At 65.0% G+C, this 19,418-nt stretch overlaps 2 protein-coding genes across 9 annotated transcripts in view; both read right to left on the bottom strand.

Annotated features, from left to right (window-relative positions):
* Positions 1-2,107: 2,107 nt before the first annotated feature.
* GPR153 (G protein-coupled receptor 153) lies at positions 2,108-10,972 on the bottom strand. Of its 3 annotated transcripts, XM_059691458.1 has the most exons (7): positions 10,747-10,972; positions 6,980-7,135; positions 6,400-6,867; positions 5,877-6,306; positions 4,054-4,246; positions 3,284-3,465; positions 2,108-2,936 (listed from the first exon to the last, which is right to left on the bottom strand). In XM_059691458.1, exons 3-7 carry the CDS (start codon positions 6,753-6,755, stop codon positions 2,247-2,249), a joined length of 1,851 nt encoding a protein of 616 aa, XP_059547441.1. In that variant the 5' UTR covers positions 6,756-6,867; positions 6,980-7,135; positions 10,747-10,972; the 3' UTR covers positions 2,108-2,246. The 3 variants fall into 3 exon arrangements, with proteins under 3 accessions (XP_059547441.1, XP_059547439.1, XP_059547442.1); XM_059691456.1 differs by lacking the exon at positions 6,980-7,135; XM_059691459.1 differs by lacking the exon at positions 6,980-7,135 and having other exon boundaries at positions 2,108-2,903.
* A 2,614-nt stretch (positions 10,973-13,586) lies between these two features.
* The window catches only part of ACOT7 (acyl-CoA thioesterase 7), a 62,920-nt gene continuing 57,088 nt past the window's right edge, over positions 13,587-19,418 (bottom strand). For all 6 annotated transcript variants that reach the window (XM_059691449.1, XM_059691452.1, XM_059691448.1 and 3 more), the window contains one exon: positions 13,587-13,961. In XM_059691449.1, coding sequence (XP_059547432.1) covers positions 13,863-13,961 — 99 coding nt within the window. In that variant the 3' untranslated portion in view covers positions 13,587-13,862. The remainder of the gene's footprint in view (positions 13,962-19,418) is intronic.

Raw genomic sequence — 19,418 nt, 5'->3', positions numbered from 1 at the left:
AAACCCATACCGATCAGAGCGCGGGGAGAGCGCGGCCGGGTTCCTCCACCCCACCCAGCCGGGTCTCCGGAGCGAAGGTGGGGGCGGGGGTCCGGGCGGTAGCGGTTTGGGGGCGGCCTGTCTGTCGGGTCTCGGGTTCCCACAGTCCTAGATGTGGCTGGTGACCGTAATACCCCTTCCGGACACCAGGTGGCGACCTCGCACCGCAGACCCAGGAAGCGGCTTTCAACCCCCAACCCGGGCGAGGGGCATGGTCACGGGGCACACCCGGTCCCGCCGCCCTGGCTCCAAACTGCCCTGCCCTTGTCGCCCTCCTGAACCAACCTTACGAAGGCTTTCGGCCCCTAAGCCATCACCAGGGCAGGGACTGCTCCTGATATTAGGGCCTTGGTGCCCACCCCGCTGCTCCAGACCCCTGACACTCTGTGCCATCGCACGTGCCAGTCAAAAGGGGAGAGCCCAGCCCCCAAGAATGCCGCACTAGTAGAGGATTGGAGATACACGTCTGGGGGCAGGTGGCCAGGGGTGCTGTTAGATTCTAGAAAGGTGTTTCCATGAAACCAGCATAGAAATGCCAGGTGCAAATCACAGGAGGTTTTATTGGGTCTGTACAGAGAGAAATGCTTAGTTGTCAAAAAAAAGAAACTATGAACGGATCCCTGGCTTTGGGCTGTCCAACAGGGCTTGGACAGAACCCCTTCCTGCTAAGCCCAGGGTCAGGCTGCTATCAACGCCACACAGAGTGTGAGAGGGTCCAGGCCCCAGGGCCCTCCGCTTGGGGTCCTCCCTCTTCTTATTTTGTAAAAACCAGGACTAGAGAGACTCTGGGGTGCCATGTCCCCCTGTAAGTATTGCCGCTGGATAGGAAAGTAAAAACCCCAAAGTGACAAATGGGCCAGCCTGAGGGGGGGGGGAGTGGCTAGCTGATGACCTCATGACGGGTCAGTCCTGGAAGGCACAGCAGTACTGGCCGGGCTGGACAGCAGTCCCCTGCCTTGCTCACCCGTGGCCAGCTCATCCCCCAAGGTGACCCCACAGCCAGGGGCTGCGGGGGCCTCTGAGGCAGAGATGGAGCCAGGCAGTCCCTCCTCCTCCCTCCTCCCAGTGGCCTAGTCTGGGGCTGGGACCAGTCTGGGGTGTGCGGAGGGAGGTCTGGCCACAGGAGGGGCAGGGGCAGAGCCGGAGGGGACGTGAGCAGGCAGGCTCCGCGCTGGCCCCGCGCCTGGTCCAGGCTTCGTGTGTCGGGGCCACTGCATGAAGGCTGGGGCGGGGACCAGACAGCCTCTGCACTTGCCCGTCTGCCACTCAAGGTCACAGGTGCTCCTGGGCCTCTCCTGAGCCTGTGCCTAGGGGCTTCCCCTACAGAAGACCCAGCAGGCCCTTCCCCAGGGCCCATGCCAAAGCCCAGGCCTGCACGGGGTCTGCCAGGAGGGAGAGCAAAGAAGAGCCCTGTCCAGGGGGGGAGAGGGGGGAACCCTGTCAGAACCCGGGAGGCTGTGGGCCACACCTGTAGGGCGGGGATGGGGCAGGGGGGGCAGAGTAAGAAAGCCCACTCCTCCTTCGCTCCAGTCCTTCCCACCGGGGACCCACGGCCTCCGTGGTGGTAGTCACAGAGGTGGCCACCGTGTGGGGACAGGCAGTGAGGACATAACATGGCAAGGTGGGGGTGGTGCCAACCGCGAGGATGTGTGAGTTGTGCTTTAGTAGGGGTGTGTGTGGTGAGTTCCCAAGGGGCCAGGGGCAGAGAGCAGGAGACTACCTCTCCCGCCCTGTCTGCTCGGTGGCCAGAGCACTGGGACCAGCACTTGTTCAGTCCTGAGTAACCTGGTCGCCTGCCTCGCAGATGGGGACGCAGAGGCAGGACGGTCGGCAGGGAGGCTGCTCTGAGCTTGCTTGGGCTCCGAAGACCCCGTCTGTGCTTAGACCTCCGCGCCCCACCGCAGAGGCGGGACGGGTTAGTGCCGGTGGAGAGCGGCGGTCCGTGGCTCCCCTTCCTGCAGAGCGGGGCTCCGTTCCGTCTGGGGGTGGCCTGTCCTGGGGCTCCCCGCCTGGAAGCGCTGGGCGCGTGCAGAGCCTCCTTTACCCACGCCCAGACCAAGTGCCCCGCACAGTCGTCCAGGGCAGCTGTCGCCCTCCGGCAATGCCCGCATCACGGGGACAAGGCTTCGCCCCTTCGCCCCGAGGGCTGGCCCTGCCCCGAGCTGGGGGGCGGCGGGCATCTTTGGCGCTTTGGCCCAGGGGCGGCCCTAGGTCGCGGAGCCCAGCGAGTCCGAGGGCAGCGTGACGTAGCCCGAGGACTCGGACGGCGAGCTCAGGAAGCTGCTGGTGCTGCCGCCGCCGCCCGCCACGGGCAGGCCCGCGGGCTCGCCCCACGACGCGCTCGGGCCCGGCTGCAGGGGCCGGACGTGCGCATGCGCGGCCGGGTGCGGCCCGGGACTCCGCTGCGCGCCGGGGCCGCCAGGGGGCGCCGCGTCCTCGCCGAGCGGGGCGGGGCCCGGGGCGTCGGGGGCCGGCGGGGCGGGCGGGCGGCGCAGCGCCTGCGGCTCCCGCTCGAAGGCGGTCAGCGCAAAGGCGTCGGGCAGCCGCGAGGCCGAGGCCGAGCGGGCGCCGGGCCCGGGGCGGCGGCGCGGGCTGCCGGGGGGCGAGCTGCGAGCGCGGCGCGGGCCGCCGTCCAGCCCCGGGCGGCGCAGCGGCAGCAGGCTCTCGGCGGAGCGGCGGCGCGGGCGGAACGGGGGCGCGTCCTCCGCGGGGGCCCGCGGGCCGTCGCGGCGCCGGTGGGGCCCAGCGGCCTGCACCAGGGCGGCCAGGTTCTCGCCGGAGCCCCAGCGCGGCAGGAAGGCGGGCAGCGGCACCACGGCCCAGAGGTCCGCATCTTCGTGCGAGAAGCGTCGCGTGGGCGGGACCTGTGGGGACCAACGGGTTAGCCGGGGTGCCGCCTAGTCAATAGGGACCCACGCGGGCAGGGCGCCTTGCGGATCAGCAACGACCCACACCTGACCTAAGGGCAGGTGTCAATCCCTCCGTCCGAGGCTCAGCGTCACCTGTGCCTTGGGTAGTGAGGGGACCCCTTGATTGAGGCGCTGAGCCCCAAGGAAATACCAAGCGCCTGGTCTACACTCTCCCGGAGCACAGGGTGACGGGGCAGGGCTGGGACGCCCACCTGCACAGGTCCGCCCCTGGGCTGCCCATCTGGGAGGTGAAGCCCCCCTGAGCTGGCAGGCAGGAGATGCGCTCAGAGGGGAGAGGCCCCTGGACCGGACAGGATGCCCCGCCCCGCCCCTACCTGCAGGTACTGCATCTTGTCCTCCTGCAAGGGCCCCAGCGGGTAGAGATGGGGGAGGGCCCCCTCCAGGGGCAGCTCGTAGTTGGCCATCCTGTCCAGGGCCACAAAGTCGCCCCCACAGCTGTAGTCCAGGGAGCGCTCCAGCACCAGGTCCTGGGGCAGGCCCCCCTCCAGGCTGGTGTCTGCAGGTTGGGGCAGAGGCTTAGGGTCAGGGGTCAGGGAAGACTGGGGGCATCTGAGAGCTAGTCCAGGGTCCCCCACAGGCACGCACAGGGCCGGGGGCTGGTTAGTGGGGAAGAGGAAGGGCCGGGTCCTGGGGACCGATCCTGATTCCCCACCTTCCAGCTTTGGGGCTGGGGAGCCAGTTTCCTTGTGGGTGGGGGTGTGACCTCAGGAGCTAAGTGCACACAGGGGCTGACAGTGCCTGGCACGTAGCAAGCTCTTGGCTGAGGATAACATGGCTATTGCCGGGGAGACAGGCCCTGGGTCTGCGGGAGCCGCTGGGCACCCCTGAGGTTGGCAGCTCAGAGCACATAGTCTGGGGCACAGCCCTGCCTGGGGCAGGCAAGTGGGACAGAGAATGCCCCCTGGGAGGGACACTGAGGTCCCTTAGGGGTTCGAGCGCGTTCGGGAGTAATCCAGGGGGTGTTTGGGGTTGACGGTGGGACCTCAGTGCCATGGGGTGGCCACCTTACAGTTGTTATCACAGTGACTCCAGTGACCTCACCCAGATGCCCCCTCCTCAGGGGTCACCCTCGGGGTAGCCTCACCATCGCCCGAATCCTCGTCGTTGGCCATGAGCGCGGTGCACTTCTCCCAGACGGCCTTGAGGTCGGCGCGGTAGCGGTCGCAGGCCCAGAGGAAGATGGGCAGCAGCAGGGCCTGGGCCACGGAGCACCACAGCACGCACAGCACCATCCAGGGTGCCGAGGCGTCCGCCCGCAGGCTGCTGAAGCTCACCACCTGTGGGCACAGCGCTCGCCTGGCACCGGCAGGACCCTCCACCGCGTCCCCTCCCAGACTGGCCTCCCGTCTGGGTGGCATGGCTGTGCCCATCTGCCCGAGGAAGGGGGTGTCAGAGACAGAGCGCTAGACTCTGGGGCAGGGAAGAGGCACAGAGTGAGGGCGGAAGTCCCTGCCCCTGAGAGCTGCTGGCTGCCAAGGTACCCAGTCACTGCCCAGTGTGCCTGGCCTCTCACTGTGTGCCAGCAGCCCTGGGCGTGCCTGCCCGCACGTTACCCTCGGACTGCCTGAGGACAGTGCGGGGCATGGGTTCCCACCCCCTTTCTGGGAAGAGGAAACAGGCTTGCAGAACCACATTTCCAGCCCCCCAGTGCAGGGACCATTCTGTCCTGCTCACTTCTGTCGTGGCCTCCTCGGCCCTGCCCTGCTTGGGGGCGGGGGGGGGGGGGGGGCGGCTAGGCCTCAGGCCCCAGAGGACGAGAATCAGAGAAGTTTCAGAGGCTCAGAGGGTTGGGATGTAGGGACAAGGATCAGCCAGGTGGCCTTTGGGTCACTGCCCAGGGTGCCTCCTTCCTCCACTCCCACCCCCCACCCAGAGTGACTGTTCCCCACCAGAGGGAGAGGCACAGTGCAGACATCACGCTGGTTCTGCCACGCGAGCTGCGTGCCCCTCAGAAAGGCACTGAACCTCTCCGGGACTCAGTTTCTTCATCTGTGAAATTGGCAAGAACACCCTATTGGGTGAGGCAAAGCTTCCAGGCATTGTACCAGGCCTGCAGCATGGAGTGCGCTCCATAAATGGCACCCCTTCCCTGCCCTGAAGAGAAGCTGGGGGTACAATTTCATACACACTCCTTCCCTCCCTCAGCACAGGGACGGGGACCCCAGGCTCCGCTGAACCCAGGAGGACCCCATCCCTGGGGGGGGGGGGCATGCTGGGCCCACTGAAGGTGGAGCCGCAGGTGGCTGGAGACTGCACCCTGACTGTGAGGCTGCCACCGCACCTGTCACCTTCTTGAGCTGTGTCTACAGGGCACAGCCCCACCCAGCGGCTTGGGCGAGCCCTCTGGCTGGTCCTTGTCCCTGTCCTGCTCCAGACCCTTCAGGGGGCGGGGCTAGAGGCCCACGGTGGGGAGGCCCAGCCCGGCCTCACGGGCGGGACCCCAGTTGGCTTCTATGGAACTTGGACCCTGTTGGCAGAGCCTTCCTCCGGCCAGACCTCACCGTGACCTTCCTTAGCCCCTGGGGTGAAGTCCAACTCCCCAGCAGGCATCCAAAGCCTGCCTGGCCGCCCAGTGCAGGACCAAAGCCTCACTCCGCACATCCTCGGACCTGGAGCTGTGACCCCACTTTCATGCCTGCTGCGCCCACTGGGCCTCACTCAGGTGGGAAAGTCCCCTGTGACGTGGCGGGAAGGCCCTGGGCCCAGGAGGCCCCGAGGTGGCTCAAGTCCCACCACGTCCTGACTTTGGCTCCTCAGTCCTGTCGCTCTCTGAACCTCGTTTTCCAAGCCTTTAAAGTGAGGATGGGGGTGATGCCCGCCCCCTAGAGGATTGGGTGTGAGGATCCAAGCACCTAATGCCCGCAGCGCCCCTGCCCCAGAGCCCCCCACAACCACAGGCTCACCCACCAGCACGGGGAAGCCCATGAGGCAGTCGTAGATGAAGACAATGGTGGCCACCAGGCCCGTGATCTGCAGCGAGGTCTTGGCGGGCTCGGAGCCCTCGATGGAGGAGCGGCGCTTGCCCTGCGCGTCCTCTACCACGATGGTGGGCACCGTGAAGGCCCGGCGGCCCGCCCGGCGCCCCGCCCGTGCGGCCAGCGTCTGGAAGAGGGCGATGGCTGTGCACACGGCGCCCATGGCCACGCTGCCCCCCACCAGCAGCAGGAAGCAGACGCCGAAGCCCAGGCCGATCTCGGCCACGATGAAGCGGCAGCCGTGGGCGTAGAAGCGCTCGCTCGTGTCGTGCCAGCCGACGGCAGGCAGGGCCGACAGGGTGAAGGACACCATCCAGATGCCCATGACCGTGTGCACCGCCTGCTTCTTGGCGTTGCTCAGCCTGACACGGGAGGGGGCGGGACAGAGGGACGCCGCGTCACTCACCGGGCCTCCGGGAACCAGGCACCGGTGCACGCGCCCGCGCGGGGCTCACCTGTAGTTCACGGGCCAGCGGACCATCCACATGCGGTGGTAGGACAGGGAGGTGACGGAGAAGCAGGTGGCCAGGGTGAGGGTGTAGAAGGTGGACACAAAGACCTTGCAGAGGCCCTCGTTCCACTCGTAGCCTGGGCGCTGCCGCCGCAGCTGCACCACGGCGTAGGTGGCGATGGGCACCGCCACGTTGAGCATGTGCGTGGCCGCCAGCGTGCACAGCAGGAACTCCAGCGGCTTCCACTTCTTCTGCTTGGCGCCCACGCTGAGGATGCCCCAGGCGTTGGCCAGCAGGGAGAGGCCCCCGCACGCCAGCCAGCCCACGGCACTGCCAGGCGGCCGCTGCTCCTCACTCATGGTGCAGGCGGGAACAGCCGGGCGGCCGGGGCATCCTCCTCGCAGCCAGGCCTTGGCTCGGGGTGGCTGCCCTCACACCCAGCGGCCTGGGGACACCAGGGACCAGGAGCATCTGCGGGGGGGGGGGGGTTGAGGCGGGGGGCAGTGAGGCTCAGAGGCTCTCCCTGTGGCTGCGGCATCGGGGTCCTGGGGAGGAGATGGGAGGTGCCCCCAGGTGCCATCACCTGTTGCCCTGGCTTGGGCTGCTCTCCTCTCCTCTCTTTGGCCTCCTGCCCGTGTCCCCGGCCCCAGGGGACTACACAGAGGTGCCTGATAAGTGCCTGTTTCCTCACTTCCAGCCGCTCCTGGTGAAGGGAGGAATCTGGCTTCCTCCCAGCCATCTGTGCCCTCAGGGAACCAGCAGGCTGGCTCAGGAGGGCATTCTTGCCCCATGTGTGCCCAGGCCCAGGCTGGCAACAAGCTCTCTCGCCAGCAAACGTCCCCAGGTCCCAGGGTAGCCCTGGCAAGGCTCCCGCAGCATCTGTCCCCTTCATTTGGCAAAACGAGGATGTGCCTGGGAGGCCGAGTCGCCTAAACCCCCCGTGCGAGGGAGGGGTGACCTGCTGACCACTTCCATGGCCACCCCGGGGAAGGGCCGCCTGTGCTGCCCGGGTCTGCCCCCAGCTGGTCCCGCACTGCACAGGCTCCGCGCCCCAGCTGCGGGGTCCCAGTGAGGTCCCTGCTCACGCCCTACACCTAACGGGACGAGACTTCCTCCGGGGGAGGCTGGGTGGGCACGTCTTACACATGGTGGCGCTCTGGGTGGTGGGCAGTGTCACGTCACAGACGCCCTGACCCAAGAGGAACCGCCGACGGCCTGGACGTGAGCCAGGAGAAAGGATGGTGGGCAGGAGGCACGTGTTGGGAGGCGCCGCATCTGCTGGAGGGCTGGGCAGAGGTCCCTCCCGCCCCCTCTCCAGCCCACAGCCCTCAGCTGCCTCCCGCAGGGAGTGCCGGCCCACAGGCTCCTCTGGCCACAGCCTGGAGCAGGCAGCGCAGGGAGAAGCAGCCGCTCCGTGAAGGCCCACTGTGTGCTCTGCCTACACTTGGTCCTTTCTCGCCGGGGAGCCTGTTGAATCTCATTGGCCGCACTTCTGGTCCAACACCCATGGGTGCCTACTGTACCCGACACATCACGTGACCCCCAGGGACTGGTTCCAGCTTGGGAGGGACAGGCCACTGCAGGGCCCCAGTCGGGCCCAGTCCAGCTCAGGGCAGAGGACACACCCCCAGCAGCCAGGCCCCATGCTTGTCTGGTCCCAGGTTCTTCTGGTCTGTCTGTGGCCTGAGCCCCGGACCCTGAGGGACCTGAGGGATGTGTCTCATTCATCACGGTGTCCCTGTGGGCCTGCCCAGAGCCCTGGCCCGGGGGGGCGGGGCGGGGGGAGTCCACTGGAACACACCCCAGGGGGCTTGGGAACTTCTGGGGCCGGGACTTCCTTCTCCACATGAGGTGTCTGCGTGCAGCATGGCCTCCCCTTCCCCATCCCAGACCCAGCGTGGGAGGCGGTGGCCTGTCGGCCCCTCCACCCCGCTACTCAGCAAACCTCCCTGACCTCAGCACGCAGAGGCCACAGTGTGAGAGACCGGCTGCCAGACTCCAGAGCCAGCTCCCCACCAGCTACTTCCCTCCGCCAGGCCTCTGTCTTCTCATCTGTAAGCTGGGCACGACAGTCCCTACCTGGAAAAGCCTTGTGGGAAGTCAATGAGCTATTCAGGGAAGTGCTTAGCGTGGAGCCGGACACAGTAAGCGCTTAATAGGCTCTTGCCATGCAGACGGCTGCACCAAAGCCCCCCAGCTCGCTGCGCTGCCTCTTAGGGGCTAAGACACTGAGTGTGGCGGTGTGGGTGACCCTCAGACCTGCAGGCGGACACGCCGACTCCCTGACAGCACTTGGGACAGCCCAGCTTTGGGGGTGACGCGGCCACAGGCTGCCCCCAGCCCCATGGGGTGCCTGGCAGCCTGCTGGGGGCCCAGAGCAGGCAGTGTGGGTGCTCCCGTGGTCCAGAGGCTGCAGTCACCAGTGATCCTCGTCATCAGATAGGAAACTGGATCCAGCATGCAGCGGGTGGACCAGCACCCTTTCCCATCTGCACGGGGCTGCGCTGCGGGCCAATGGGAGGCCTTCCCTGAGGTGTCCACACAGCTCTGTCTGACCCTGGGGCCCTGGTGAGGGGGTGGGGAAGGAGCCACAGGCTCCCACTGGCACACCCCTTCACGTGCCAGGGGATGCCCTGTCTGGCATAAGGGTGCCTCGCTGCAGGGCAGGGCTCTTTGTCTGCAGGCAGGGGAACGTGCCCTGTGGGTGGAGGGAGGAGTTATCTTTCTGGGAACGGGCACACTCCACCCTCTGAGCACCTCCAGTGATTCTGTGCGCTGACAATGTCATCATCCCCATTTTAAAGATGGCCAAACAGAGGCAGAAAAAGGTAAAACCATTTGCCCAAGTTATTATGTGCCCGAGCGAGGATCCAAACTCAGTTTGCCTGACATAACAATCCTGGCTTCTCAGACCTGGCCGGGTGGCTCAGTTGGGTAGAGCCTCGTCCAGATACACCAAGGTTGCAGGTTCTACCTCCGGTCAGGGCGCATACAAGAAGCAACAGTGAATGCACAAATAAGTGCAACAACAAATCCACGGTTTTCTCTCTCTCCCTGCCTCTCTCTCTAAAATTAAAAAAACAAAAACATCCTGACCCCTCAAACCCCCAAATGCTCAAGAACAAGTCACTATTATTATTATTATTATTATTATTATTATTATTTATTCCTCAAGTTAAGATGGCTTTTCTGAGCCTCCTACTTCTGCAGGGTGGGCCCTCCTGTGCCCATACTGCAGAGGGGAACACTGAGGCTTGCAGCTCAGTGCGAAACAGGGAGGGAAGTGTGAGGGCCGGTTTGGGGCCCAGGACTCCTGGGCATGGCGGCCCTGGGATGGGAGATGAATGGCACAGGGTAGGGTGGGGCGTGTGTACCAAGATCTCCGGATTCAGAGTGACAGGGGGCTGGCTCTGTGGGGAGAGGGAGTCCCCTTCCTCCAGGTGGTGACCCACAGATCACACCCCTTCTTCACGAACAGGGGACACTTGGGGCCCCTCCATTGGGGTCCGCACCCAGGGCTGGGAAGTTTCTCCTGCATCACAGCCAACGCATCCCCACAGCGTTTCCGGGAGGAGCTCCCCGCCTGCGCCCCCGTAGCTAAGGGCAGGCTGCAGATGCGCAGGCCTGGGACCCACAGCCCAGAAGACTCCCTCCGAAGGGTCTGCGGGGCGGGCCCGGCGTGACGTCACGCCCCCCGGCCAATGAGGCCGCAGGGCCCCCGGGCTGGATTGCGCAACAAAGAAGACCTAGAACTTGAAAGGATTCCCCGGGCTGGCGGCCGCCCTCGGACTGCGCCCCGCCTGCGCCGCCTCCGATCCGCCCGCAGGGCCCGGCCTGGCCGCCCAGGGCGGGGTCGACGCGTCTCGGGCACCCCCAGCCCGCGGTGCCCCGCCACCGCGCTCAGATCCCCCTCCCCGCCCGGCCCAGCGCGACCCCGCCCGCCTGTCCAGCCCCAGCGGGGCCCCCAGCCCTGCCCAGCTCCGAGGGTGTGTCCCAGCGACGGCGGGAGCCGGACGCAGGCGGGACTGCGGGCCCCGGACGCACCCCCCCCGCCCCCGGCCCCTGACGACGCGAGGCAGGACGGGGGCTCCCAGCACGGCCACCCTCGCCCGTGCCAGCCAGACCGCGGGCGGCGCTGCTCAGCCGGAGGCTGGGGGCCGAGGGGGGACCGGCCTCTGGAAGTTAACTCCTCAGCTCCCCAAGTTGGGGGTGCGCAGCCCTAGGCGGTGCCTGGCCCCTCGGACAGACGCCGCGACCGAAAAACCGCGGACAGCCGCTCCCCGCCCGGAGTCCTCCCACCCGGTCCCGGTCCGGCCCCGGGTCCTCCGCGAGCCCGGCGGCGGCGCTCACCGTGCGTTCCCGCGTCCAGGGCGCCCGCCCGCCGCTCCCGCCTCCGGCTCCGGCTCCGGCTGTGGCTCCCGCGCCCCCGGGCCGAGCGCGGGCCGCCGGGGACGGCGGGGGTGGCTGGCGGCGGGGCGGCCCGAGGGCCGGAGCATCCTGGCGGTGGCCGCCGTGGCCGGAGCGTTCTGCTCGGCTCCGCTGACTCGGCCGCGGTCCCTCCCACCTTCCCCTCCCCGCGCCGTCACCGCCGCTGCGCTCCCGCCGCTCGCCGCTCGGCTGGCTGCGCCGGGGGCGGGGGCGGGGGCGGGGCAGGCCGCACGTCCCCGCGCCGCCCCTCGGCCGCCTCGCCCCCAACTCCCCGAGGCGCGGCCCGCAGTCGCATCCGTCCCGGGGAGAGCAGCCCCCCAAGGCGCCGGGCCGCGCCGGCCCATCGCCGCCCTCTTGGGCGGGTCCACGCTCCGGACCCTGACGCTGAACCCCCTGGGCCAGGAATGGATAGTGAGAACCTAGGCCCGGGGGTGGGAGGCTCACGGAGGCCTCCCTGGAGGAGGCCGCATCACAGGTGAACAATGGTGTGGAGAAGAGCTGGTGCAACTTCTAGGAACTGGGGAGCCGTTCAGGGCCAGGCACCGCGGTGTGATAGGCTGGGTTGGGCCAGCTGAGGATTGGGACACCCTCGGGCACTAGGGATCCACCCCAGAATCAAGTGAATGGAGCCAGGAAATGTTCTCAAACTGGGACTACTGACTGCGCAGCTAGGAGAGGCCAGGACCCCGCAACCAGCACCCCTGACCCCCCCTTCCCTCCTCCCCAGAGCTCCCCCATTAGTGCTACTGAGGGGTACAGCTGCCACCCACAGGCTGGGGGACATCTGGGGGTAACCCAGTTAGTCCCCTTGATGGGGGCCTCTGGAGACCCTTGAGTCCCGAGAGTGGCCACTGGCCTCCTGGCCTCCTGTCCAGGCAGAGGACCCGACCTGCCTCTTCAGGCCGCCTGTGACCACGCACACCCTGGGTAAAAGCCTCGGTGCCACTCGGGTCGGCCTGGCTCTGCACCGCCTTGCCCAGTGGTCGGCAAACTCATTCGTCAACAGAGCCAAATATCAACAGTACGACGATGGAAATTTCTTTTGAGAGCCAAATTTTTAAAACTTAAACTATATAGGTAGGTACATTGTTATGAACTTAATTAGGGGACTCCTAAGGCTTAGGAAGAGCCACACTCAAGGGGCCAAAGAGCCGCATGTGGCTTGCGAGCTGCAGTTTGCCGACCACGGGCCTTGCCCGGTAGCTGGGACGTAGCCGTGAGTGGCAGTCCTGTCTGGAGGAAGGCGGACACCTGCCCAGGACACTGCTCCACTGCCTCCCGGCTCCTGCCCGGGCCACGCCAGCCAGGTCCACACCCCTCAAGTAGCGAGAGAGTGAGGAGCAACTTCTAGGGGGAGGGGGGACTTAGAGTCAGTCCTCTGAGGCAGAATGAGGGTGTCTGTATAGGGAGGCTCCACAATGAAGTGGGACTGGGCAGGGGGAGCCATGTGCTCCGTGTGTGGCTTCAGGGTGGACAGGCCCGCTCCCTGCCCCAGTGGCCCTGGTCATAACTTGGCCACCAGCAGGGGAGGCTGGCAGGGAGCATGGCATTTCTAAGGCAAACGGGCGATCCAGTCCTCCCGAGCCGTGGGCCCCCTGGCTGCCCCAGGCCTGTGGCAGCAAGAGCCCCTCCACTGGCCCTGCTCCCCCGCTGCGGTCTGAGTGTCCCTGCCCAAGGCTCCCCTGCCCGGGCACTGCCTTGGGAGGTGGTTGGGAGTGGCCAGGCCGAGGCTGAACTAGGAGTGAGGCCAGGACCCCTTATGAAAGGATGTCGGTGCTGGGCCCGCCTTCCTCAGAAGCCCCAGAGCTCAGGCACCGTGGGTCCGCGGGCAGGCTCCGGCTTCAGACCTTGGCTTGGCCGGCCCAGGCTGCTTGGGGAGACGGCCTTGCTCCTAGCCCAGGGCACGACCAGTCTTCAGGAGGTTGGCACACGGCGTGGGTGGGGCTGGGGAGGCTCCAGGGGCTGAGCAGGGGTGGGGTAGCTGTGGCCCTGTGGGGAGCGCGTCCCCCCACCCCCCGCTCCCAGGCAGGAAATAACCCGTCAGCGGGACTGGGGCCCAAGACAGACTCCGAAGCTCCTGGCCCGGGTTCTGCACATCTGGAGCCCAGTTCCTGTCGGGTCCGCGGGAGCCTGTGCGCGGCCCTGCTGGCGGGGTCTCCGTGTCCAGGCTTCAGGGACGAGCTGAGGGGGAACGTCCTCCCAGGCTCCAGGTGGCTGGTGGAGGGGCCTTTCTCAGCTGGTGGGACAGGCGGCGGCCCCCGCAGTGGCCTGGGCAGTTCATCTGGCCCGAGGCTGCTGGACCGGATGCAGACACACACACAAGCGCATACCCTCACACTGGTACCACTAACACACTGGCTCCCAGACCCTCACCCCACAGCCAGGCCAAACCTCCCGCCCGCCCCATGGCTGGGGAGTTCCCACATGCGCCACGGGCCTGGCACAACCAGGAGGCTCCTTCCCGGAGTCCCTGCCTCTTGCTTCAGAGGCCACAGCTGGCTGAGCCCAGCTGCCCCTGCTCACGGCCTCCCCACCTCCTCACACCCCCGCCCCAGCTACGGGCGTCACCCTGCAGGAGCCAGACCGACCTCGGGGCCAGGACATGGGACCAGGGCCCGGGGGAAGGGGTGCTCTCTCCAGCCAGCAAGTCCTCAGGGAGCGTGAGTGGGCGTTGCTGTGCCTGAGCGTCTGGGGCACCAGCAGGCACTGGCGGGCGGACGAGCCCAAGGTCCCCCAAGACAAAAGACCACCCAGGACCGAGGTCCGGCTGAACAGCAGCTTTATTAGTGAGGCTGGAGTCCTGACAGACCGCACTGTGCGGAGCGCTCCCCAGCGCCTGGGAGTGTGGGCCGGGACGATGCTGAGGACAGCGGGCTATATAAATAAAGCTTTGGTGTACATTCGGGAAGGCAGGTTAACACTGCGGGACAAACACTGCACACAACACCAGCTCTCAACGGGAAGTGGGTTTTGGCCAAGGGGGTAACTTCTAAGTGGTGGGTGCTGGGCTGCTCCGAGCCCAGCAGGGGAGGAGGCACCTAGGGCTGAGGGTCCACCTGGCCCTGCCGCTTCGCCTTCATCTGCAGGTACCGCCCTTTGCCTTCCTCAAAGCGCTTCTTCTCGTCCTCGGTCTCGGGCTGTGGAGCACACACAGAAACAGGCAGGTGAGAGACGCGTGGAGCCCGGGGCCGTGGGCCTGCCCAGCTCCCCTGCCGCCTGGGACCTCCCGGGCACCCAGCGAGGCCTGTCTGCCAGCCATGCCGCCTCGAAGGGCCAGGGTGCCTCCAGGGCAGAGCTCTGCAGAGGGGACGCCAGGAGAGAAGACAACTGGGAACGCCTAACCGTGGGCACCCCCACATCACCATTCACACAGTGAACCCCACACCTGGTGCCTCTTGGTAATGAACTTGAGCTGGAGATGCTGCTGATATGAGCCATGGAGGGAGGGCCCAGAGCAGAGAGTGAGGGGAAGGGAAAGAGGGGCCCTGCTGGGGCCCCAGGTTTGCTCCGTCCCCAGGATGCCAGCTGCTGGCAGTCTCGGCCCCAAAGGACAGTGGGGACAGACACTGTGGCCATGTGGCCTTGAGAGGCCGTTTCATTGCACTGGAGCAGCCCGTCTGCTTCGTGGGCACAGATGCCCAGGAGGTGGCACCTCGGTCTGCGTCACCCTTCGTCTCTCCTTCCTGAGCAACTTGAGAAGCAGGGCCCCATCCTGAGGGGGCGGAGCCAACTGCCCAGCTGGGTGCAGGGGACAGTGCTGGCTCATGCCTGCTGACCTGGGGGAGGAAGACCGGCGCCCCCTTTCATTCAGGAGTGGCCAGGCTGCTCACTGCTGTGGCCCCTGGGCAGAGGCGCACCTCCTGCCGCTCAGGCTGGGATTTAGGATTAAAGAGCCGTGCGGGTTCCCCTGGGAAGACATTTCCTGGCGACACTCGTCTGAAAGCCGCCTTTCACCACAATGACACGCCGGCGGCTATTTTCAGGCGCGAGGGTTTAAGACAAATGGCGTATTGGAAAGAGCGATCCCCGTGGACAAGGAGGAGGACCCACGTCAGGCTGGACCAAGCACTCCCGTCTCCTCAGAAACCGGCTCCCCAGGTCACCAGGGGGGAACCTTCAGAGCTGGCGCCTGGAGCCAATGAGCCCTGATATCTAACGGATGAGGGGCGAGCGCCTGCAGCTCTGGGGCCGCCCCGAGTCTCAGGAGCGCGCGTGGAAATGGCTTCCCAAGGCCCTTTCCTGCAGGTCCTCCTGCTGCTCTGGCTGACTTTTAAATATAAATAAATATATATATGTTTTAATTGATTTCAGGGAGAAGGGGGGGGGGGAGAAACATCAATGATGAAAGAATCATCATGTGCCCTGACCGGGAATTGAACTGTGACCTCCTGGTTCATAGGTCGACGCTCAGCCACTGAGTCACGCCAGCCGGGCTGGCTTTTTAAAAATGAAATTGGAGGCTCTGCAGTCTGATGTGAAGCCACCCAGGGAAACAAACTTTCTCAGCTCGAGCAGCAGTGCCAAGGGGGCAAGACCCCTGGGCTTCGGGGCGGAGGACGCGGAGCCACCCCCCCAGGACGGGGCCGGCGGCTCCAGGCCCGCGCAGGGCTCCTCCGGCCGCGGGCCCTGTCAGTGCAGAGCCTGGCCCAGGGTCTGAGGCTCAGACACAATTATTTTTTAAAATTCATTGATTTTAGAGAGGGAGGGAGGGGGAGAGAGAGAAACATCAATGATGAGAAAGAATCATTGACCGGCTGCCTCCTGCACATCCCACACTGGGGATTGAGCCCACAGCCTGGGCAGGTGCCCTGACCGGGAATTGAACTGTGGCCTCCTGGTTCATAGGTTGACGCTCAACCACTGAGCCATGCGGTTGGGCTCAGACTCAATTCTAAGGGGCATCCAGGTAATGCGATGCGCTGGATTGGGGACCACTTAGGGTCGCGGGCCCTGCCTGTCTCATCCAACCCTGTCCCACATGGGGAATAGCTGACGTGGCCAAGAATGCAATGTCAAGGCCACTGGGCTAGGAAGGAAGGGTTCTCCCCTGCCCTGTGGCACTTGCGTGTGTGGCTTCGGAAACGTGGCTCTCATCCCCCCACAGCAGCCAGAGGCACGGCTCACAGAGCGGCGTGGCTGGCCCTTGCTCGCAGCGAAAGCTTCCTGCCTGCCGCGCAGAGGACCCCACGGTGGGCCGTGCATGTGGGTCCCGGGGCTGGTGGGGGGTGGGGAGCTGGAGCACATGCTAGGGTTGCTCCTGCAGGCCCAGCCCCGGTGGGTGCGTGGGTTCTGGCGCAGGCTGGGTCCTGCTGGTGAGTCCCATCCCCGGGGCCGGAAAGAGCGCAAGAGGCTTGGGAAGAAGAGCACTTCTCCAAAGCAAGAGCGTGTGTCCGGCTGCTGGGCAAGGCAGTGGGACCGGGCACGGCGCCGGACTCCTGCCAAGCCCTGCAGCCAGGCCCTGCCTGACGTGAGGGGCTGTTTCCCCAGCCCACGGGTTTTCCTGGCAACTGGGAGGCGTGGCATTCCAGCAAGGAACTTGATCCCCAAGTCCCCGGGTCACCAGCCAGGTGCTCCTGTGGCTCGAGGGAGCTGGGAGGGCTCAGGGCGGGTGGCAAATGGCCCTGCGGAGCTGATATCATGAGCTTAGGAGCCGTCACCAGGGGTGCCCTGGACGGCGGGCAGGAGTCACCCATCGGAGGCGGGCTCCTCGGGGGGCAGGCAGCTGGCACTGGGCTGAGGAAGGGCTGCTGGGCCAGGAGAACCCAGGGGCCACCTCACTCTCTGCAGCCATCACTCTGTCCACCTGCCCATCGTCCGTCTGTCCGTGCCATCTGCCGGGGTCCAACCCCAGCGGGTCCAGGGGTTCCCAAAGGTGTGGACGGAGTCGGCGAAGAAGGAATGTCACGGAGACAGCGTTCAGTTGATCAGCAGCCTAGCCAGGATCTCCAGCCCGGATCTCCAGAGAGGTTCTGCTTCGGATCTCCAGCGAGGTTCTGTAGCCATGTTCCCTCGCTAGGTTCTCCAGCCAGGTTCTGTCCAGGCTCTCCAGTCAGGTTCAGTGTCCAGGTTCCAGTCAGGTTCTCCTGCCAATCTCTGTAGTCAGGTTCAGTCCAGGATCCCTTGCCATGTTCTCCCGCTAGGCTCTGTCTCTAGGCTCTGAGGCCAGTCCCGGTCCAGGATCCTCTGGCATGCTCTCGCCAGCGAAGTTCTTCTGTCTCTAGGCTCCGTGTAGGTTCTGTCTTCTGAATTCTGTCTCCTGAGTTCTGAGTCTTTCTGTCTTGTTACAACTGTATTTATACCAGTTGATTTAATCCTATCAATCTCTATTACAAAGGTTAGGGCGTTTCTTATCTCCATTCCAGGGAGAAAAGATTATGTAGTTTAAGCATGATTGTTCGTAGTTAAAGGGATTAATTACCCGCCTGGCACTTAGTTGAGGGGTTTTATTCCCTCCCTAACTTCAGGGGAAAATCCCTACCTGGGGAAAACAACCTTTCTCAGAGACCTTGGTTAAAACACATAGTGCCAAGAAGGTGAGCAAACATATTAAGAACAGTATGCCATATATGCCAGGTCCCTTGAAACAGCAAGCATGGACCGGCTCCCGGCAGCCATCCACTTTGGTTCTTTCCCTGAGGACATGTGTCACTCATGCACGTGTGTCCCCGTCTCTGGACGGGACATGGAGCCGTCCTTAGGGTCTGTGGCCAAACGGGCTTGGGCACCTGCATGCTGATGGCCCCCCACAATGAACATGGCCTCTGGGTCAAGGTTCTGAAAATCCTGAAGATAAACCTGCTTAACTTTGTTTAATCCGCTTTCCCAACCTGACCTGGCCAGGGACCCCTCTCCTAAGGAACCCTTCTTGGGAAGTGCTCCCCACACGCTCCACCATCAGCCGGCCGAGTGGGCCCTCAAAGCTGGCCTCGCCTGCCCTGGGAGATGCCTGGACGGGCAGTGGCAGGCTCTGCCAGCCTCCAGAACTGGGTCACTTCCCACACAGGCCAGCAGGGCAAGGCCAGGACCACCTGGGACCCCACACACCAGACCTTCCTGGGGTGGCCTCTTCATTCTGCCCCAGCCTAGTCCCCCCCCAGGGCCAGCACGGGGAGACCACCAGCCTCCCCTACTTTCCTCTTCTGTAAAATGGGCCCGTGTCCACCCCACAGGTTGCCGTGAGGACCAAAGTCCTCCTAGCTGTCCCTGTTTGACACCAGTAGTTAAAACTCAATGCAGCCCTGGCTGGTGTGGCTCCGTGGACAGAGCGTCAGCCTGTGGACTGAAGGGTCCCGGGTTCTATTCCTGTCAAGGGCACATGCCCCGGGTTGTGGGCTTGATCCCCAATAGGGGGTGTGCAGGAGGCAGCCGATCCATTATTCTCTCTCATCAATGATATTTCTCTCTCTCTCTCCCTCCCCCTTCCTCTCTGAAATCAATAAAAAACGAACGAACGAACACACCTCGATGCAAATGGCAGACTGCACGGTGCGTGAGTTTCTAGTAAAGCTGTTCTGAACCGCGGCCCGTCGGAGGCCAGAGCACGCTCCTCAGCTAAGACGTCAGGGGGAAGGTTCGGGGGCGGTGCCCCACCCCACCCCAGCAGAGGGGCCACCGGGTGGAGGGAACGCTCGCTCCATAAAACCAAGCACCACCGCCTCCCTCCCCGTGTCCCCGCAGGCACGCACCACCCGTGTGCGCAGGCACCGGACCCGCCTCTGAGAGCAGATCTACCTGGGCAGGCTATGCACCCGCGGGGAGGTGCAGCCGCATGGCCCCAGGACGAAGCACAGCAGGGGGGCGCGAGGGGCAGGTGATGGGGGTTCCGGGGAAGGCCCTGACCCAGGGCCCCAGGGTCCTGTCAACAGCAAATGGCAGAGGCAGGGCCCGTAGGGAAACGGGCCCCCGGGCCGGCGTGCCAGGCCGTTCCATCTATAAGGTGAGAAGAGTGCCCCACCCCCGTCCGTGTGGACCGAGGATCGGGGAGAGCACCCAGGTGGCCCCAACGGGAGGCTTCAGCACGCGGGGGCTCCCCCCACCCTTCCTGGAAACGGTCGGTGATCTGCCACTGGGGTGACCTCAGGAGACCCAGGGTCCTGGGGGTCTCCCCGCACACAAGGAACGCTGGTCCTGCAGCTGCCGCGAGCAGGAAGGCCCAAGCCCAAGCCGCGGCCACCGCCCAGTCCACCAGGGAGGCTAAGCCAATGACAAGAGCCCTTCTGCCCGAGAGACCCTGACCTTCGCCGTGTCTGGCACCAGCTGCACAGACAGGACCGCCCGCCCTGGACGATGTGATCTGGGATTTGCTTCCAATGAGCCTGGGTGGGGAGGCGGGCCGCGGGCCCCGTGTTGATGACGACACAGTTCTCTCTTCTCTTCATTTTTGCGTGTACGTGAATCCCTACAGTTAGGAGGGGAGGAAAGTCCCCTAGACCCGTGGTCGGCAAACTGCGGCTCACGAGCCACATGCGGCTCTTTGGCCTCTTGAGTGTGGCTCTTCCTAAGCCTTAGGAGGACCCTAATTAAGTTCATAACAATGTACCTACCTATATAGTTTAAGTTTAAAAAATTTGGCTCTCAAAAGAAATTTCAATCGT

Source organism: Myotis daubentonii, chromosome 3, assembly GCF_963259705.1.
Source record: "Myotis daubentonii chromosome 3, mMyoDau2.1, whole genome shotgun sequence".
Classification (NCBI taxonomy): domain Eukaryota; kingdom Metazoa; phylum Chordata; class Mammalia; order Chiroptera; family Vespertilionidae; genus Myotis; species Myotis daubentonii.
The sequence above is the reverse complement of the archived record's forward strand: the minus strand, read 5'-3'. Positions and strand labels throughout refer to the sequence as shown.